General features: G+C 41.4%; 1 protein-coding gene across 2 annotated transcripts in view; it reads right to left on the reverse strand.

Moving 5' to 3' along the window:
- LOC141105602 (pyridine nucleotide-disulfide oxidoreductase domain-containing protein 2-like) overlaps positions 1-22,396 on the reverse strand; it is a 127,533-nt gene that overhangs the window by 93,609 nt on the left and 11,528 nt on the right. For both annotated transcript variants that reach the window (XM_073595546.1, XM_073595547.1), the window contains 3 exons: positions 7,931-7,950; positions 4,461-4,554; positions 1,070-1,143 (listed from right to left, as the gene is read on the reverse strand). In XM_073595546.1, coding sequence (XP_073451647.1) covers positions 1,070-1,143; positions 4,461-4,554; positions 7,931-7,950 — 188 coding nt within the window. The remainder of the gene's footprint in view (positions 1-1,069; positions 1,144-4,460; positions 4,555-7,930; positions 7,951-22,396) is intronic.

Below are 22,396 nucleotides of genomic sequence, written 5' to 3' on the forward strand. Positions count from 1 at the left end.
GTAACCAGAGAGGAGCATGTATCCAGAAAGGAACATGTAACCTAAGAGGAGTGTGCAACCAGGGAGGAGTATGCAGCCAGAGAGGAGCACGTAACCAGAGAGGAGTATACTACCAAACAGAAACATGTAACTGGAGAGGAGCATGTAACCAGAGAGGAACATGTAACCAGAGAGGAGTAGGCAGTCAGAGAGGAGCATGTAACTAGAGAGGCAAAAGCATCCAGAGGAGTATCCACTGAAATCAGTGTTGTAGGTTAATGATTCACTCCCATCCATGTAACCAGGAAGGAGCATGTAACCATATGGGAGCATGTAACCCTATAGGAGCATGTAACCATAGGGTAGCATGAAATTAGAGAGGAGTATATGAATAGAGAGGAGTATGTAACTAGATGCACCAGAGAAGATGTAACCAGAGAGGAGAATTAAGCCCAGAAAGGAGTATGAAACCAGAGAAAAGCATGTAACTAGACAGGAGTATGCATCTAGATAAGAGAGTGCAACTAGGGAAGAACATATAAAAAGAGAGGAGTACACAACCAGAGAGGAGTACATTAAGGAGCAGGGCTTTTTTCAGCTGGAACTTGGTGGAACTCAGTTCCGCCACCTTGGGCTCAGGTCGTCTGCTCACCACTATCACTTGTAAACACAGAAGTCCAGATGGGGCTAGTGGAAGGGGGGTTGTATGCAGAGGTCAGAGCTAAAACGGGGTAAAATAAGATGTGGATGAGGATGCCGAGGTAAGCTGCTGCGTAAGAAGGATGAACTCTGCACTCTGTGTGTAGCGCACCCCTGAACTCTGCACTCTGTATGTAATACCCTCTTGGTATTTAATGCCCCTTTAAGACCCTTCCACTGTTAGTGAAATTTGACCACACGCACTATTTGATGCAGTTCGGAGGGTGTGTGTGTGTGGGGAGGTTGGTTTTGGGGGGTCGTGGTTGAGTTCCTGCACCTATTTTCTGAGAAAAAAAGCCCTGTTAAGGAACATGAAAGTCCCAGAGCTTGCACCTTCAGAGTGAAGTCAGTAAGGGCAGCTCCCATATTTCTGTACAGAGAGACTCCTTACCTTCAGCTCCAGGTCTTTATAAATCTGCGGTCTCAGGAGGCTGAGCAGATATGACGCTCTGGAGAATTTAAAACCTAGAAGAAACAAGACAACAGTCTATAGAGGAGACGTACTGCTGATCCATGTATGCTATGTATTATCCTAACAGATGTACTGTATCTACTGTTCAGGTATTCTGACCGCTGTAGGAGTTGCTACAGTCTGATTACAATAGCTGGCAAGGGAGATGCCTCCATTTATGCTGCTTAGAGTGATTGGGGGAATCGAGTGGTCAGAGCCGATCCGCCCTATACACTCACTACGCAAGCTGCGTAGGGCCCCGCCGCTGTGGCTCTGCTCAGGGCCGCTTTGAGCTATGCTGTGGCTGCATCGTAGCTCAAAGCAGAGTCCCGCTGTGTCACGGAGCTCAGTGTGAAGTCGCGCTGTGACAAAGGCCCCGCCCTCCTCCTAGACCGGCTTGTGTGATAGATGCAGTGTTCTGTCTATCACACAGCGCGACTGAACCTTTCACACTGAGCTTCGTGACACAGTTTGAGATGCGCACTGTGCCTGTACATAATCCACTGGCATTAACTGGTAAGGCGGCAATGATTGGCACGGTAAGACAGCAATGATGGGCACAGTAAGGCTACATTGATTGACACAGTGAGGCGGAAATGATTGGCACGGTAAGGCGACAATGATGGGCACGGTAAGGCGGCAATGATGGGCACAGTGAGGCGGCAATGATTGGCACAGTGAGGCTACATTGATTGGCACGGAAGAAGAAGAGTAAACCTATTCTTTCCCTTCCTCTATAACTTAAAGAAGAGTAGACCTTTTCTTTCCCTTCCTCTATAACCTGGAGAAGAGTATATCTCTTCTTCCCCATCCTCTATAACCTAGAGAAGATTATATCTCTTCTCTGTCCCTTCCTCCCTAAGCTGAAGAAGAGTAGATCACTTCTTTTTCTTGGACAGGAAGAAGAGTGAACCTCTTCTTTTCCATCCTCTATAACGCAGAAAAGAATAGATCTCATCTTTCCCTTCCTCTAAAACACGGAGAAGAGTAGATATCTTCTTTCCCTTCCTTTATAACCTGGAGAAGAGTGGACCTCTTCTTTCCCTTCCTCTATAGCCTTGAGAAAAGTAGATCTCTTCTTTCCCTTCCTCTATAACCTGGAGAAGAGTAAACCTATTCTTTCCCTTCCTCTATAACGCAGAAAAGAATAGACCTTTTATTTCCCTTCCTATATAACCTGGAGAAGAGTAGATATCTTCTTTTTGTTCCTCTAAAATCTGGAGAAGAGTGGACCTCTTTTACTGGAGAAGACTAGATCTCTTCTTTCCCTTCTTCTATAACCCGAAGAAGAGTAGATACCTTCTTTTCCTTCCTCTATAACCTTGAGAAGAGTAAAGCTCTTCTTTCCCTTCCTCTATAAAAAAGAAGAGTGAACTTCTGCTTTCCTGTCCTGTAAAACCATGGGAAGAGTAGATTTCTTCTTGCCCTTACTCTATAACCCAGAGAAGAGTAAATCTCTTCTTTCTCTTCCTCTAAAAATTAGACTTCTTCTTTCCCTTCCTCTGTAAGCAAGAGAAGAGTAGACCTCCTCTTTCTCATACTCTATAACCCGGGAGAAGAGACAATCTTTTCTTTCCCTTCCTCTATAACTGAAGAAGAGTAGATCTCTTCTTTCCCATCCTCCAACCTGAAGAAGAGTTGATCTCTTCTTTCCCTTCCGCTATATCCTGGAGAAGAGTAGAGCTCTTCTTCCCCATCCTCTATAACCTGGCAAAGAGTATATCTCTTCTTTCCCTACCTCTATAACCCGAACTAGAGTAAACCTCTTCTTTCCTCTACAACCTGAAGAAGAGCAGATCTCTTCTTTCTCTTCCTCTCTTCTATGAAATGGAGAAGAGTAGATTGCTTCTTTCCCTTCCTCTATAACCTGGAAAAGAGTAGACCTCTTTTTTTCATTCCTCTAAAACTTGGAGAAAAGTGGACCTCTTCTTTCCCATCCTCTTTAATTGGAGAAGAGTAGATCCCTTCTTCCACAGCCTCTATAACTGGGAGAAGCGTGGACCTCTTATCCCCCTTCTTTAACCCAGAGAAGAATCGATCTCTTTGTTCCCTTCCTCTATAACTTGGAGAAGAGTAGATCTTTTCTTTCCCACCCTCTATAAACTGGGGAAGAGTGGACCTCTTTTTTTCTTTCCTGTAAAACCCAGAGCAGAGTAGACCATTTTCTTTCCTTCCTCTACAACCTGAAGAAGATTAGACCTCTTCTTTCCTTCCTCTAAAATCTGGATAAGAGTGAACCTCTTTTTCCCATCTGCTTTAACCGGAGAAGAGTAGATCTTTTCTTTCCCTTACTCCATAACTGGGAGAACAGTGGACCTTTTCTTTTCTCTTCCTCTTTAACCCAGATAAGACTAGATCTCTTCTTTCCCTTCCTCTATAACTTTGAGAAGAGTAAACCTCTTCTTTCCCTTCTGCTATAAAAAGAAGAGTGAACTTCTCTCTTCTTTCCCATCCTTTATAACCTCAAGAAGAGTAGCTCTTTTCTTTCCCTTCCTCTATAACCTGAAGAAGAGTAAACCTCTTATTTCCCTTCCTCTAAAAATCAGACTTCTTCTAGAGTGTACTGTATATATTCTATCTATTCTTTGCCTTCCCATACAACGAGAAGAAAAGTAGACCTCTTATTTCCTTCCTCTATAACCCAGAGAAGAGTAGACCTCTTCTTTTCCTTCCTCTATAACCCAGAGAAGAGTAGACCTCTTCTTTTACTTCCTCTATAAGCCAGAGAAGAGTGGACCTCTTCTTTCTCATCCTCTATAAACCAGAGACAAGTAGACCTCTTCTTTCTCATACTCTATAACCAGGGGAAGAGTAGATCTCCTCTATCCCTTTCTCTATAGCCTGGAGAAGAGTAGACCTCTTCTTTTTCTTCCTCTATAACCCTGAGAAGAGTAGACCTCTTCTTTTCGATCCTCTATAGAGAACAGTAGATCTCTTCTTTTTCTTCCTCTATAACCCTTAGAAGAGTAGACCTCTTCTTTTCCTTTCCTGGAAAAGAGTAGATCTGTTTTTTCTCTTCCTCTGTCATTCGAAAAAGAGTAGACCTCTTCTTTCCCTTCCTCTAAAAATTGGACTTCTTTCCATTTCTCTATAAGCTGGAGAAGAGTGGACCTCTTCTTTCCCTTCCTCTATAACCTAGAGAAGAGTAGATTTCTAGTTTTTCCTTCTTTTATAACCTGGAGAAAAGTAGACCTCTAGTTTCAATTCTTCTATAACCTGAAGAAGATTAGATCTCCCCTTTCCTTCCACTATAACCCACAGAAGATTATTTACAACCAGCAATGTTGTGTTTTAAAGAATAACAATGTAACACTAAGTAGGGGGAATCTACCTGGAATAATCTCTTCTGTCACTGCTGCTCCTCCAATCACATGTCTTCTTTCGAGAACCACAGCACTCAGTCCAGATTTCTGCAGATAAGCCGCCTATTAATGACATAAAACATGTTAGGGATTTTTTTTTCTCGGTGTACAGAACACTTATCCGAGCTGAAGACACTCTAAAGGGAAAATCACCTTTTGTTTATTGGATTTAATTCTGTTATACATGGAGGTAGTGACACAGCCCCAAATGATCCACAATGGCTCAAACGTGATATGGTCCAGAAATATTTAGACAGAATAAAGGTGGATAAAGCACCTGGACCAGATGGCATCCACCCACAGATCCTAAAAGAATTGAGCTCTGTCATTTCAAAGCCATTGTATCAAATTTTTAGGGACTCATTAATGACAGCAATGGTACCACTGGATTGGCGTAGGGCCAATGTGGTGCCTATATTTAAAAAGGGAACAAAGTCTTTACCAAGTAACTATAGATCTGTTAGTTTAACTTCTATAGTCGGGAAGATACTGGAGAGTTTAATAAAAGACCACATAGATGAGTTTCTTGCTGGAAAAAATATTTTAAGCAAAAGACAGCATGGATTCATGAAGACAGAAGTTGACGAACAAATCTGATTTCTTTTTATAAGGAGGCAAGTAAAACCTTGGACAGAGGGGTGGCTGTGGACGTGGTATAATTGGATTTTGCAAAAGCGTTCGATACAGTTCCCCACACGCGGCTCATGGATAAGGTAAGGTCTACAGGCTTGGAAATATCAGTTTGTAAATGGATAGAAAACTGGCAAAAGGTCCGTATTCAGACAGTAGTGGTTAATGATTCTTACTCTGAATGGTCTAAGGTTATCAGTAGTGTACCCCAAGGTTCAGTGTTGGGACCCTTAATTTTTAATACCTTTATAAATGATATTGGGTCTGGGATTAAAAGTACAATTCCAGTCTTTGCAGATGACACCAAGCTATGCAGCGGAATAACGTCCTTACAGGATGTCTCCAATTTACAAGCCAACCTCAATGTACTGTCTGATTGGGCGACTATGTGGCAAATAAGGTTTAATGTTGATAAATGTAAAGTTATGCACTTGGGGGCTAAGAATATGCATCGTACATACTAGGGGGAGTACAACTGGGGGAATCCATAGTGGAGAAGGATCTGGGGGTTTTGGAAGATCATAAGCTCAACAATAGCATGCAATGCCAAGCTGTGGGTTTCCAAAGCGAGCGAGCAAGTCCTTTCTTGTATTAAGAAAGGTATAGACTCCAGAGAGAGAGAGAGATATCATTTTGCCCCCCTGTACAAATCATTAGTAAGGTCTCATCTGGAATATTCAGTTCAGTTTTGGGCACCAGTTCTCAAAAAGGATATCGGGGAACTGGAGAAAGTGCAGAGAAGGGCAACCAAACTGATAAGAGGCATGGAAGAGCTCAGCTATGAGGAAAGAGAAGAGGAGATTAAGGAGGGATATGATCAAATATATAAGGGGTCCAAATAGTGAACTTGGTGTTAAGTTATTCACTTTACGGTCAACACAGAGGACAAGGGGGCACTCTTTATGCCTAGAGGAAAAGAGATTTAATCTCCAAATACAGAAAGGTTTCTTCACAGTAACAGCTGTGAAAGGTGGAATAGACTCCCTCCAGAGGTGGTTGTGGCCAGCTTAGTAGATTGCATTAGGAAAGTTCTGGATTCTTTCCTAAATGTACATAATATAACTGTGTACTAACATTTATAGGTAAAGTTGATCCAGGGAAAATCCGACTGCCTCTCGGGGATCAGAAAGGAATTTTTTCCCCTGCTGTAGCAAATTAGATCATGCTATGCTCGGGTTTTTTCGCCTTCCTCTGGATCAACTGTGGGTATGGGATTGTGTATATGGTATTGTTTGATATTATTTTTTATTTATTTATTTATTTTTATGGTTGCAATGGATGGACTTGTGTCTTTTTTCAACCTGATTAACTATGTCACTATGAGGTTCAGCATTACATGTGGGCATTACCTATGCAAATTCAGCCTGCCTAGGAATGCCTACTCCTCCAGACCGACATCTACCAATCAAAGCATTTTGATATTTGCATAATTCCTCCCACTCTTTGCATCAAGACTGAAGGCTCATGAGAGAAGTCCTGAGGCAGGGTGTTTTGATGTTTTCAGGAAGCTACAGCACCCGGCCATGGTTTCCCATCTAATGGGTGTTATTGAGGAAGCAGGCCATGGTGATCCATATAATGGCCATTAATTAGAGGACAGTCCATGATACCCTTTATAATGAGTGTTAATGGGGTGAAAAGCCATGGTATCCCATATAATATGTGTTAATGCATGGATAAGCCATGCTATCCCATGTAATGGGTGTGAATGCGGGGACAGGACGCGGAATTCCATGTAATGGGTATTAATGGGGGGAAGCAGGCCATGGTATCTCATGTAATGGGTATTACTTGGGGGAGCAGGCCATGGAATCTTGTGTAATGGGTATTAATGGGGGGGAGCGGGCCATGGTATACCATGTAATTAACGTTAATGGGGGGACAGGCCATGGCATCCCATGTAATGGGTGATAATGGGGGAGCAGGCCATGATATCCCATGTAAAGGATGCTAATGGGGGTCAGGCCATGGTATCCCAAATAATGGGTGTTAATGGGGGGAAAGGTCATGGTATCTCAAGTAATAGGTGTTAATGGGGGGCAAGCCATGCTATCCCAAGTAATGGATGTTATTGGGGGTCAGGCCATTGTATCCCATATAATTGGTGTTAATGGGGGCCATGGTGTCCCATATAATGGGTGTTAATTGGGGGACAAGCCATGTATTCCCATGTAATGAGTGTTAATGGGGGAGCAGGATATGGTATCCCACATAAAGGGTATTAATGGGGGGAAGCAGGCCATTGTATCCCATGTAATGGGTATTACTGGGGGGAGCAGGCCATGATATCCCATGTAATTAATGTTAATGGGGGGACAGGTCATGGTATCCCATGAAATGGGTGATAATGGGGAAGCAGGCCACGGTATCCCAAGTAATGGATGTTAATGGGGGTCAGGTCATGGTATCCCATATAATGGGGGTTAAAAGGTGGGACAAATCTGTCCTGCAGACTGGTCTGTTCCTATCTGCAGCTAGACAGCTTGGCAGGAGCCGTTTATTGAACAGAAATTGAACCTAGATAAGGATAACAATTTAGGGATGACATTTCAGAAGAATATTTTTAATCGTTGTATTATTGAATGATCCAGGTTTTAGCGTAATTTAAGTCAGTGTACAGAGGTAATGAATTACTGCGCACATACTGTGAATGATTTATCAGATCCTTGTGTAATAATTATTCCATACATTACTTCCTTTAATGTTGTCAGCAAATAGTTCTCTGAAAGTCCTACAGCCAATCCGTCATGTATAAGCAGTTCAACATCTGATTAAGCTAAAATCAAAGCACTTCAGAGTTAAAACTTACCGCTACTAGACCATTGTGTCCTGCAATAAAAGAAAAGAGAAGACATTGAATACCAAAAGAAAAAAGTGCGTGTTATACACCGATTAATACGACACCTAAAATGGCTGTTTTCAGTGCTAAACGATGGTTAGAGAATGCGGACATAATAAATATACAAGTCTGCGTCAAAAGTGAGTACACCCCATAACATTTTTGTAAATGTTTTATTCTATCTTTTCATGTGACAACACTGCAGAAATGACACTTTGCTACAATGTAAAGTAGTGAGTGTACAGCTTGTATAACAGTGTAAATTTACTGTCCCCTCAAAATAACTCAACACACAGCCATTAATGTCTAAACCGCTGGCAACAAAAGTCAGTACACCCCTAAGTGAAAATCTCCAATTTGGGCCCAAAGTGTCAATATTTTGTGTGGCCACCATTATTTTCCAGCACTGCCTTAACCCTCTTGGGCATGGAGTTCACCAGAGCTTCATAGGTTGTCACTGGAGTCCTCTTCCACTCCTCCATGACGACATCACGGAGCTGGTGGATGTTAGAGACCTTGTGCTTCTTTAGCAAGGCAGTGGTCATCTTGGAGGTGTGTTTGGGGTCGTTATCATGTTGGAATACTGCCCTGCGGCCCAGTCTCTGAAGGGAGGGGATCATGCTCTGCTTCAGTATGTCACAGTACATGTTGGCATTCATGGTTCCCTCAATGATCTGTAGCTCCCCAGTGCCGGCAGCACTCATGCAGCCCCAGACCATGACACTCCCACCACCATGCTTGACTGTAGACAAGACACACTTGTCTTTGTACTCCTCACCTGGTTGCCTCCACACACGCTTGTCACCATCTGAACCAAATAAGTTTATCTTGGTCTCCTCAGACCACAGGACATGGTTCCAGTAATCCATGTCCTTAGTCTGCTTGTCTTCAGCAAACTGTTTGCGGGCTTTCTTGTGCATCATCTTTAGAAGAGGCTTCCTTCTGGGACGACAGCCATGCAGACCAATTTGATGCAGTGTGCGGCGTATGGTCTGAGCACTGACAGGCTGACCCCCCACCCCTTCAACCTCTGCAGAAATGCTGGCAGCACTCATACGTCTATTTCCCAAAGACAACCTCTGGATATGACGCTGATCACGTGACCTCAACTTCTTTGGTGGACCATGACGAGGCCTGTTCTGAGTGGAACCTGTACTGTTATACCGCTGTATGGTCTTGGCCACCGTGCTGCAGCTCAGTTTCAGGGTCTTGGCAATCTTCTTATAGCCTAGTCCATCTTTATGTAGAGCAACAATTCATTTTTTCAGATCCTCAGAGAGTTCTTTGCCATGAGGTGCCATGTTGAACTTCCAGTGACCAGTATGAGAGAGTGAGAGCGATAACACCAAATTTAACACTCCCCATTCACACCTGAGACCTTGTAACACTAAAGAGTCACATGACCCCGGGGAGGGAAAATGGCTAATTGGGCCCAATTTGGACGTTTTCACTTAGGGGTGTACTCACTTTTGTTGCCAGCGGTTTAGACATTAATGGCTGTGTGTTGAGTTATTTTGAGGGGGCATCAAATTTACACTGTTATACAAGCTGTACACTCACTACTTTACCTTGTAGCAAAGTGTCATTTCTTCAGTGTTGTCACATGAAAAGATAGAAGAAAAGATTTACAGAAATATTGAGGGGTGTACTCACTTTTGTGAGATACTGTATCTGCTAGCACTGATTTTTGCACCCTTTTGCAATCCACTGTTAACCCTTCCAGTACCACAGACATGCAGCTCAGCAAACTCTCCTACTGCGTTTGCTCATTCAATCTTTTTTTTTCTTTCTCTGCCTGTCACAGTCTTGGACAGCTGGCTTAACTTTTCCTCTGCCAGAGATTTCTCTGCTCTCTTCCTCCCAGAGATGCCCAATATATGGGTTGATCCATGCCCTATCTTTGATCTAATAAAGAATACAATTTCTTACATATGTATATGGTTTTGTCTGGCTCTACCCCACGCACCTCATCTAAAGTACCCCCCTCCCCCCCTCTTTTTTGCAAAAGCAACCAGGGACGGAGGCGCAATATTCCCCGTTTCGTCTCAATTAAAGTCCCAAAAATATTCCCTTTTTTCTTTTTTCTGAGATGCCCAATCTGTCATTAGCACTTTGCCCTGGTTAGCAGCATCTCTTAATACCATAATATAAGGCAAATAGTATTCTCTTTGTCTCTGCCACTTTAACCTCTTCCTTGCCTGAACCAAGAGTTTTATTAGTAAGGGGTGGCTTGCGTTCACTTAGGCAGCCTCCAGCCCAAGGGACACGGTGCAAGAGGAGAGCAAGGATAGGAGATCTGCTTGTCAGAGCCTATGAGGCTGTAATCTGTCCGAAAATGTTATTCAAAAATAGATCCTATCCAGTGAGTACTAATGACCCCGGGTGGAAAGAGACATTTTGAGGGGAAATGGTTTACTTTAATGGCTGCACTATGCTTTCACATGTGACTACTACAGACCGTCCATTAAATGGGGTTGACAATGTACTATCAGGTGACCCCGGATAGTATATTGGTGTGATACGACGGCTTGTTTCATTTTCCATGTACCACCAGTAAAGTGCAGCAACCCTGTTCTAGGTGTGGGAATTCCTTCCTTTGGGGATATCAAGGTTAACAGCTGGGAATGTCGGGAGGAAGCCTCTGGCATGAAGTGGGACACTAGATGGTGGAGGTAACACCCTCAGCAAGAGGGTCACTGTCCTAGCAAAGGAGAGGAGCGGGGCAGGGACTTGTACTCTTGGCACTAACAGCTAGTCAATAGACATGTGCACTGCCGAAAAATGTGTTCTTTTTCGTTTCATTTGTTTTTGGGTTTTTTTTCGGAAATTCGGAAATTCGGAATTTGAAAATCCGAAGATTTAAAAATCCGAAAATAAGGAAAAAAATCTAAAAATTCGAAATAATAACTAACTAATAATAACTAATTATTAAATTATAGGTATTGGAATTTCCTTTCAAATTTGGCTGTTATTTATCTGAAGTTACTAATTATTAGAAATAACGAATGCCGCATCTAAACAAATTGAACGGAATGAATTAATAATAAATAATAATAATAAAAAGTTTTTATAATATTATTATTGTTATTTATTATTATTAATTCGTTACGTTCCATTCGTTTAGACACGGCATTTGTTATTTCGGATAATTCGTAACTTTGGATACATTCATATTCGTTACGTTCACTAACAGCCAGATTTGAAAAGAAATTCCAATACCTATAATTTAATAGTTAGTAATAGTTATTGTTAGTTATTATTCCAGATTTTCAAATTTTCAGGTTTTTGAATTTTCAGATTTTCGTTCTTATTTTCTGATTTTTGTTCTTTTGGATTTTCATTCTTATTTTCGGATTTTAGAATTTCCAAAATTTTGAATATGCGAATTTTCACATTTGCGAAATTTCGAATTTTCGAATTTGCGAAATTTCTAATTTCCAAATTTTCAAATTTTCGAAAATTTGAGAATTCAGAAATTCGAAAATTCATATATTTCCGAATTAACAAATTTCTCGAAATTCATTAAAAACCAAATTCGGAACTAAATGAATTGCACATGTCTACTAGCCAATCGCAATCCCTTACTTGCAACCTGACCAATCAGGTGTTAACAGACACCTTTTAAAACAATGGGATTTTTTATTGTTGAGTGTCTTTTGGCGTTGAGCTACAAAACACTCGGGTGTGAATGGGGCCCAACACTGCCGGGATGTACAATGCAGGACCACCACTGGTTGAGCGGCAAAGAAGACCAGTCATACAGTAGGGAAAAGAAGTCTGCATGAGTGAGGTAGGTGACAATATTTATCACCCCTCAGACAAAATAAGCCATCAACCCCCTGCAGTGCGGGTAAGGGGAGTGGGCCACTGCAAGCTGAATTTTTTTGTCAGTTGACTGGGGTTAAACTTTACAGATTTATGAAAAAAATGCGCCGCGCCTAGGGGTGTAACTGAATAACTGTAAATCTAAGTACAAATCATAGATAATAAAGCGTGCAAATCAAATAGAGCCTAAAGCTCTGATCACTTACTAAGATCACCTGCTGTGTGAGTCCTATGACCAAACACACTAAAAAATAACTAGTGCAATAAAACACAAAGTGCAATGTGCATAGAAAAACGTAATAAGATAAATATACAATCCACAGTGATTAAAATATAATCATTCCTAATAAGGTATATATGCTAAAAAATGTTACACATATGTAGATCCACTGTGATTAAAATGAAAAAGAAAAAAAATTAAATAAAACAATATATATATTCGTAAAACACAAACAGAGTAATCAATCACATGCGTGGGCGAATTGAAACTATAATCGCCCTAATAAAAGTGTTCAAATCACATCCGTGAAAGAATCTTCCAATCCAGTAACATAAAGTGACCAAGTTCAAATAAAAGTCAGTGTAATGGTGATGGTTCAAAGAAAAAGTTCCGGTTTTGAATCAAACGTGCCCAAAGAAAAACATGCTGTGAAGTGCCTTGGTGACCCCCCAATGTGATTGCGCTCACCTTGGAGCGTGTGACACAGGTTTTAATTGTGTCAATACACGCTTTTGGAGCCACCCCTGGGCTCAGTATTAGGTACAGCTGATTCCCACACTAGATTCTTTATGGCTCCACTCACATCAGACCATATAAAAGAAAAAGGCTAATATAGTATAATACCGTAGGATACTTTTATTAAAATCACATCCAATCCCCACATGGGGTACTCACATTTATAAGGTGCTCATGTGCACCAAACATAACATAGGAAAAAACGGCTGTGCGGCGTGCTGCGGGGTGTGAGAGCTCCACAACCCAGCTCTGTGCTGATCGCTCCGTCCTGGCCCCTCCCCTACGCGTCTTCGACACAGGGAGTCACGTGTCTTCATCAGGGGGATATGATTGGACGGGCGCTCTACAGTTTAAATACCCTACCGGCGGCCATTTTGCGTAAGACCACGGACATTAATATGCTGGGCTCCACTCCTCCTAGTGAATTTAAAGCCATTAACAGTGGCCATTTTGCGTGGGACCACAGACATGTATACAATGGGCTCCGCTTTGAATACTCACAGCACAAAAATAATGCATCTATACGAACTCCAAATATAACTATATCCTGTAATAAAAATATCCTGTAATAAAAATACCCAGGACGGAGCTAGGAAGCTTGGTTGAATTTCCATTAAGGCACTGGATAATTGTGGCTTGCAGGATTTTTTTCCATAATTCTGTCTTTTAATTCATATACTTGTTTGTAGCCTATGGATCCGTTTGCCTTTTTTGATTATAGAGAATTGGATCTGGAGGATCTATTCTCAGATAAGAAACCCAGAGATGATGATATTGCACATTTGTTTAGGAAGTTAGGCCACTGTATGGATAAAAAGAGTAATGTCTGGTGGGACCAATCCACGATGGAAAAATATTTGAAAGATAACTTAATCCCCAGAAAACTCAGATGGGATGTCCCAATCAATGATGGTTTATTGGGAAATGAGGATATAGATGAATGGTACTCGTTCTTTGAAAGTAAAGGGAGAGAGATTATGGAATTTCTGATTAAAAGGAAACAACGCAAATTGAAATCTTTGGAGAATCAGATTAAGGAAATTAGGGATAAAATCTCTCCTTTTAAAGATACACCGGAATATAATAAGCACATGGGTGAACTGCAGAAAAATATGCAGAAAAAGGATTTAGAGAACAGAAATGGAAAAAAGAAAAAATACCAGAGAGATCTGGATGATTACCAGAATAAACGAGTTTACAGATGGCAAGCAACGTTGGAAAATAATGTTGCCAATAATTCGCAGATAGATAATACGGGTGACCAAAATGTAGGTGCTAGAGCACCCTATCCACCAAATCAACAACAGCAGGATGGAAGACCACCTAATAGAGGACATCCACCACATCAATATGAGGATAAGCAACCTTATACACCTCTTCGGCAACCCCTAAGAAGGGCGCAGATGGATTATGACACACATCAAGGGTTGAACGGAAGAAGATATGATAACCCATATCAGGGTCCCCCTACTAACCAAGGAAATTGGGGTTATGGGGCACCGCATCATAGGGGAAATGGTTTTAAACCCTACTACGGTGGAAATCAATATGGCAGAGGACATCAATCCTACCATACACCAAATAGGAGGGGTGCACAACATAGTGAAAATTGTTCCTATGGACCACAATATAATAGAAATCAAGGTTACCAACAAGGGACACCGATGAGGGGTGATCGACGTCCACCATATGGGGGTCCTCCAGCACCTCCACCACCCCCACCTCAAGGTTATGGACGGTTCCCTCAATATAGGGATGAACCCCAAAGAAATGGAGTTTATTATTCACCTAAACCCCAGAGGACACGTTATGATAGATACACACAAGATCAATATGGGGTTCCAGTATATAACAGCTACCAACCACTTGCAGACAATAGTGATCGATATTCTGATGAGTCTTTTTTAGGGAAGAACCGGGATGGATTTACCCGCGAAGGAAGAAATCCAGGAAGAGGTGAAGAAGATCCGGACGAAGGTTACAGCAGAAAAAGAAGGCGGGAAGATTAGGTGAAGGAATCTTCAATTTGAGTGGCAAGGACTTATCAAGGGAAGAGATCTCAATACTTGATAAGGGGATAAAGTTTGCACCTAAAAAGGGTCTTAATAAATTTGATACATATATAGGAGTGCAGAAGATCATTAGGAAGCTTAATATTAAAAAGTATTTCGCTTTAAATCCGGTAGAAAAAACAGCTATTAATGAGAAATTTACGGGGTTGAGAAATAATTCTGTCTTCAACCCTTTTGTGGCTAATAATAAGTATGTGGACCTTTTTAAAAAATTGGTCAACACAGAACTTGAACAGCTGCCTATTAAAAAAGTGCATGAACATAGGAATTTCAAAAAGGGACTGGAGTCGTTGGAAAAAAGAACAGATATTGTCATCAGACCGGCGGACAAGGGGGGGGGTATCGTGGTACTCTCATTACAGCAATACAAGGATGAGATGAATAGGATATTGAATGATGAGAGCACATACCAAGCATTAAGTACTGATCCCTCTAGGGATTTCAGGAAGGAACTAGATTTGATTATAAAATACGGGGTGGATAATGAATTTCTTAATAATCAAGAAGCTAAATACTTAATTCCCACAGTTAGTAGGATCCCAGTAATATATTATCTTCCCAAAATTCATAAAGATAGTGTGAACCCACCAGGACGGCCCATTGTGAGTGGGATTGAGTCCCTCACTTCTAGATTGGGGGAGTACATTGACCTTCATCTACAACCCCTAGTAAAGAAAACACGTGCTTATTTGAAGGATACTAAGCATACCCTTCAATTGTTGGATGAATACGTCACGGATGGCAATATAATAATGGCTACGGGTGATGTAGCTTCATTATATACCAACATTAATCATGAAGGGGCCTTGGAAGCCGTGGAATGGGCCTTAAGTAAGGAAGAAGATTTTGATAGGGGCCTATGCGGGTTCATTTTAAAGTGTTTAAATTTTTGTTTACACCATAACTTTTTTTGGTATGATAATAGGTTCTTCCTACAAATAAGGGGTGTGGCCATGGGCGCGAAATTCGCCCCGAGTGTAGCAAACTTGTACATGGCCAAATGGGAAGAGGAGTCAGTGCAAATTGAGCAATATGGAGACTTACTACTCTACAGAAGATTTATAGACGATCTTTTGATCATATGGAAGGGGAGTGCAGAATCACTAACGGAATTGTTGGAGTCTATGAATAATAATGATCGAGGTATCTCTCTGACTTGGGAGATTAGTAGTTACCGCATACACTTTCTTGACTTAGAGATTGTGACCACAACCCATGGGGTTATTACGAGGTCTTTTTTTAAAACTACTGATCGTAACTCCTACATTCCTACTACTACTTGCCATCACAAACCGTGGCTTAGCAATATCCCCAGAGGACAGTTCACAAGAATGAGGAGAAACTGTACGCAAGATGATGACTTTGATTCCCAAGCGGATAGATTAAAAAAGATGTTTCTGGATAAAGGTTACAAGGAAGAATTTTTAGAAAAAGAGAAAAGTTTGGTGAAGAATTATAAGAGGGATGATTTACTGAAAGATAAAGATATTACTGTGGGTGATGATGAATATGATGGAACTTGTATAGTTTTGGATTATTGTCTACAAAGTAAGGACGTAGTGAAGATTTTAAAAAAGTACTGGAATGTACTCAAACAGGACTGTCATTTAAGAGAATTGATACCTGACAGTCCTAAGATTGTTTATAAAAGAGCGCCCTGTCTACGTGACCGATTAGTACACAATGTAGTAGAACCTCCCCTACCAAAACCGAAGATGTTCTGGGATTTAAAGGGCTTTTTTGGATGTGGGAGATGTTATAGTTGTATCAGAGTACCATCTAACACTAAGAGAGTTAAAGAATTCCATAACCCCCGTAATGGACAAATATACAAGATAGATGATTTTGTTTCTTGTGACACCATTGGAGTGGTATATGTAATCCAGTGCCCTTGCAATTTGTTCTATGTTGGCCGTACTATTAGGGCTTTAAAAGACCGTATGGAGGAGCACGTTAGGAACATACGGAATGGATCTGATAGCCATTTTTCATACGTACATTTTAAGAATGCGCATAATCAGAGCACGCAGGGTATGAGTTTTTGGGGATTGGAGGCCCCAAAACGTAATTGGAGAGGCTCTAACTATACCAGGGACATTAGCAAACGCGAGTCATGGTGGATATACCAACTTGGCTCCTTGTCGCCTGGTGGGTTGAACAAGGAATTTGATCTCGCATGTTTTTTAAGTAATTTTTGATATTTTTTACTGTATTTACACACCATGCGATTTTATACACCTAGTTGCAAGTTGTGCGATCGATGGTCACACACGAACTTGACCTTAGACTTAATCAAATCGGCTCCTTTTCGTTTGTTTTTAATCAATTATTGATGTTTTATATTATATTTCACACCATGCGATTAAATATTATTTAGTCGCATGTTGTGCGATTGTGGGGCATGTATAAACCTGACCTAGTTTTCAAATTAGTTTTTAATGTTGATTTATATTCATATACCATGCGATTATGGCATTCAACTTGCAGATCATGCGATTAAAGGGCGTTTATCAGCTTGCCATAAAACCCAATTTTTTTTTTTTTTTGTTTGCCCTAAAACCAAATTTTATTTTAAAGATTTTTTATTGTTTTTATTATGATGATACGGGTAGTTGTTTCCCAGTATATATTCTTATGGAGTTTATCTAAAGGGTAGGTTATACATTTATACATTTAATCACCATGTCTGCACTATGCCTGCATATTAATCATCATTACAGTAATTTCCATGTTTACTAGTATTTACTTAGTTTGAGGGTATGCTTTCTAAGTAATTTTTGAGATTTTTTACTGTATCTACACACCATGCGATTATATACACCTAGTTGTAAGTTGTGCGATCGATGGTCACACACGAACTTGACCTTAGACTTAATCAAATCAGCTCCTTTTCGTTTGTTTTTAATTAATTATTGATGTTTTATATTATATTTCACACCATGCGATTAAATATTATTTAGTCGCATGTTGTGCGATTGTGGGGCATGTATAAACCTGACCTAGGTTTTAAAATTAGTTTTCTATGTTGATCTATATTCATATACCATGCGATTATGACATTCAACTCGCAGATCATGCGATTAAAGGGCGTTTATCAGCTTGCCATAAAACCCAATTTTTTTAGTTTGCCCTAAAACCCAATTTTATTTTATTAAAGATTTTTTTTATTTTTTTTATTATGATGATACGGGTAGTTGTTTCCCAGCATATATTCTTATGGAGTTTATCTAAAGGATAGGTTATACATTTATACATTTAATCACCATGTCTGCACTATGCCTGCATATTATTTATTAATCATCATTACAGTCATTTCCATGTTTACTAGTATTTATTTATTTTGAGGGTATGCTGAGCGGTGTGAGTTTCCAATCCCTTCCTAGCTCCGTCCTGGGTATTTTTATTACAGGATATTTTTATTACAGGATATAGTTATATTTGGAGTTCGTATAGATGCATTATTTTTGTGCTGTGAGTATTCAAAGCGGAGCCCATTGTATACATGTCTGTGGTCCCACGCAAAATGGCCACTGTTAATGGCTTTAAATTCACTAGGAGGAGTGGAGCCCAGCATATTAATGTCCGCGGTCTTACACAAAATGGCCGCCGGTAGGGTATTTAAACTGTAGAGCGCCCATCCAATCATATCCCCCTGATGAAGACACGTGACTCCCTGTGTCGAAGACGCGTAGGGGAGGGGCCAGGACGGAGCGATCAGCACAGAGCTGGGTTGTGGAGCTCTCACACCCCGCAGCACGCCGCACAGCCGTTTTTTCCTATGTTATGTTTGGTGCACATGAGCACCTTATAAATGTGAGTACCCCATGTGGGGATTGGATGTGATTTTAATAAAAGTATCCTACGGTATTATACTATATTAGCCTTTTTCTTTTATATGGTCTGATGTGAGTGGAGCCATAAAGAATCTAGTGTGGGAATCAGCTGTACCTAATACTGAGCCCAGGGGTGGCTCCAAAAGCGTGTATTGACACAATTAAAACCTGTGTCACACGCTCCAAGGTGAGCGCAATCACATTGGGGGTCACCAAGGCACTTCACAGCATGTTTTTCTTTGGGCACGTTTGATTCAAAACCGGAACTTTTTCTTTGAACCATCACCATTACACTGACTTTTATTTGAACTTGGTCACTTTATGTTACTGGATTGGAAGATTCTTTCACGGATGTGATTTGAACACCTTTATTAGGGCGATTATAGTTTCAATTCGCCCATGCATGTGATTGATTTACTCTGTTTGTGTTTTACGAATATATATATTGTTTTATTTAATTTTTTTTCTTTTTCATTTTAATCACAGTGGATCTACATATGTGTAACATTTTTTAGCATATACACCTTATTAGGAATGATTATATTTTAATCACTGTGGACTGTATATTTATCTTATTACGTTTTTCTATGCACATTGCACTTTGTGTTTTATTGCACTAGTTATTTTTTAGTGTGTTTGGTCATAGGACTCACACAGCAGGTGATCTTAGTAAGTGATCAGAGCTTTAGGCTCTATTTGATTTGCACGCTTTATTATCTATGATTTGTACTTAGATTTACAGTTATTCAGTTACACCCCTAGGCGCGGCGCATTTTTTTCATATATCATTTATCGCACGGTCATGAATACGTGATCTGCGCCTGCAGCCGGGTAGCTGTTTGGTTGAATTTCCATTAAGGCACTGGATAATTGTGGCTCGCAGGATTTTTTTCCATAATTCAAACTTTACAGATTGGTCCATATAAACAAAGTCAGTGGTAATTCTGCCCAACATTTTGTATTTGCATATTTTGGCTAAAATCATGGCCCCCCGATCAATCCCTGAACACAAGCCATGTCGTTACTGTGAAATGTTGTGCCGTCCTGACTGTGGTGTTGCAACTAAAATAATAATTATTGCCTCTCTCGGAGTTTGTAATCTTATTGAGAAATACATGCACTACCCAATGTAATACAAGTGCCGTATAATGTAATAAAACTGGTCAGCGGTGAGCAAATTAGAAATTGGAATGCAAATGTAAGAAGAGAATAATTCATAACGGGAACAATCCAATATTCTTCTTCTTAGTAATTTCCATGTCCTTCTTCACCCCCCCCCAGGCTCCGGTGTCTGTGCAATGACATTCCTGCTGTGACAGTGCTAGTAAGGAAAACATGGGTATGTGCAGAGCAGATATAGGATTCAAGATCAACCAAACCAACTTCTCCTTTGAAGAATACACCAGGAGGCTCCCAGTGGTGTTCTATGACTAATTTCAAAATATATGGATGTAGTACCATCCTAGGTAGGTGCTAGGAAAGTTAGATAAGTATGCTGCCGTCAGACTAATACACCTTACTAACTGATCCGTGACTAATGCCCCCCTCTGCCAATCCCACCACTAGCTGTCACTAGCCCAACGTATATAATTTTAAATTTGAACCACAACATACAAGGCAATCCACATCACACCCAGCTATGTCACCAACCTCATCTGCAGATATCGCCCAAAACGTCCTCTCTGCTCCTCCCAGGCAGTGGCATCTCCAGCTTTCATATTTAGGGGGGGACAGGGACAAAAGTAGGGGGGCAACTATAAAATGCAAATATATATATCCTGGGGTCCTTTACTACAATCCCACAACGGGCCCTTTCACATGTTCTGCAGTGAGCTCCCTTCCTACTGTATTGGGGTCCCCCAGGGTGGCAGAAAACAAGAGATATATGCCACCAGCATACCAAGAAAATATAAGGGTCCAAAGCAGTGGGAGAACTATCAGGGTTGCTAAGGTTGTCTTGCCACCGGGCCCTGGTGTTCTGCCACTGTGGGGTTCCCCAGCCTCCTCTTGCTGTCCTGCCCCTGCTATTGACAGCGCTGGTCTGGCATCTCTTGGAATTTACAGGCTGGTTCTCCTGTCCTAAGGATGGGAGAAATCAGTCTGTTTTTTCAGTAACTGAGAGTCTTGGTGGAGTCCTTCCTGCAACTCGCTCTTCTCCCTGCCAATGAGGATGCAGGGGAGGGAGCAGATCGAGCGGCCATGGTTATGTGAGCGCTCGCATTATGCAGTGTCAGCGAGCAGAGGGACGGGGGAGGAATCACCCGCAGGAGCTGACTGGGGACGCTCTCCCTCTTAGACATTGACTTTTTGTGAAAAAATAAATACATTTTTTTTTAATTGGGGGGGACACATGGTGGGGCACAGCATAATGTTGGGGGGGGGGTCAGGGCCCCCTTTCCCCTCCCAGGGATTCCATTGACCTCCAGGACCTCCTGCTCTCTAGCTCTCTCGTTACCTTCTCCCATGCTCAGCTCCAGGACTTCTACAGAGCCTCTCCCATCCTCTGGAACTCTCTCTGCCCTAGTATGTCCGGTCAGCTCCTACCCTGTCCACCTTTAGGCAATCCTTGAAAACTCACTTATTCAGGGAAGCCTACCCCGCCTCCACCTAAGAATTGTACTTGAGTCTCCTCCATCAGATCATCCTCTGAAGCCATTACCTTTTGTACCACCTCCCCCCTCCCTTTAGATTGTAAGCTCTATGAGCAGGGTCCTCCTGTTCCTTCTGTATTGAACTGTATTTTAATCGTACTGTCCCCCTTTTTATTGTAAAGCACTGTGCAAGCTGTTGGTGCTATATAAATCCTGTATAATAATAATATAATACTAGTGTTTGTTTTGGATAGTTACATTTAGTTGCCACGCTGTAAGCGGTGTGGCTATAATTCTGTGTAGCTAAAAGCATAGTTTGGCTCACTGTACTCAGTGAGTGTCATAAACCATAAAATCAGACCAAGACAGAAGTACAGTTAAATCATACTTGTTTAATAATAAAAGTAAAAAGAACAAACGTAGTCAAAACAAAGCCAAAGTTAAGTAACCAAAATGGATAGTCAGCCAAGCCAGCAGTCAGGGATGAATGTAGTGGAACAGCAAGCAGGATCTGGAGCCAGAAGGGATGTCAGCAAAGCCAGTCTTTAAACAGGAACGCAGGAGATAGTCTAGTGGTGTTGACCAAGGTGAAGGCAGAGATCCACTGGGCTGAATGGCTTAAGTAGGCAGGACTGACGAGCAGGATATCATCAACAGCTGAGTAACTGTGGAGAGATAGGAGCTGGCAATTAGCCGACAGCTGAGCGGTCAGCTCTGAGAAGAAAGGGCTGAGCCCAGCCCTGACAGTGAGCTGTGATTATTTCATTAGGCCTGACCTGTGTGCTCTGCTGCGGCATATCTGCTGAATAGTTCCCACAGTATCCAGGCAACTTGAAAAGTTTTTGGATGAAAGGTGTGGAGCTATGAAGATGGCAGCATGAATATTGATACAGCCCCAGGCTATCCCACTGTATGACCTCCCTGAGCAAGGGGGTCACAGGATTTCTGGTTGAGAAACAATACATATGCCACCCAGAAAGCCCTGTATCTTTTCAGATAATGGTTTAAATGAAAGCGAAGACAGAGACATTCTCTAACAGACTCTCTCATTGCAACCAGCAATTGCACAGATGATGTCACTGTGAAACCAGCGGTTTGCTTATGGAACACCCCACCACTTCCTTAAGATCTACATGACCTCCCACATCCGGGAGATTGCGCACACCTCTCAAGTTCCTGGTATTATCTGGATGAATACAACAAACTCGTGAGACCGCATCCTTCTTGGAGTATATACAGCCACTCACCACCTAAGCCTTGTCCGACCCAATCCGGCGTATGCCCCATTGGGTCCACCTCATCTGGTAAGCCTCCTCAACTCTTGGTGGTAGTGAGCGGATTTTCAGTCAAGATGTCTATATAAGTCTTCAATATTTTGT

This window comes from Aquarana catesbeiana, linkage group LG08 (assembly GCF_042186555.1).
Source record: "Aquarana catesbeiana isolate 2022-GZ linkage group LG08, ASM4218655v1, whole genome shotgun sequence".
In the NCBI taxonomy this organism is placed as follows: Eukaryota; Metazoa; Chordata; class Amphibia; order Anura; family Ranidae; genus Aquarana; species Aquarana catesbeiana.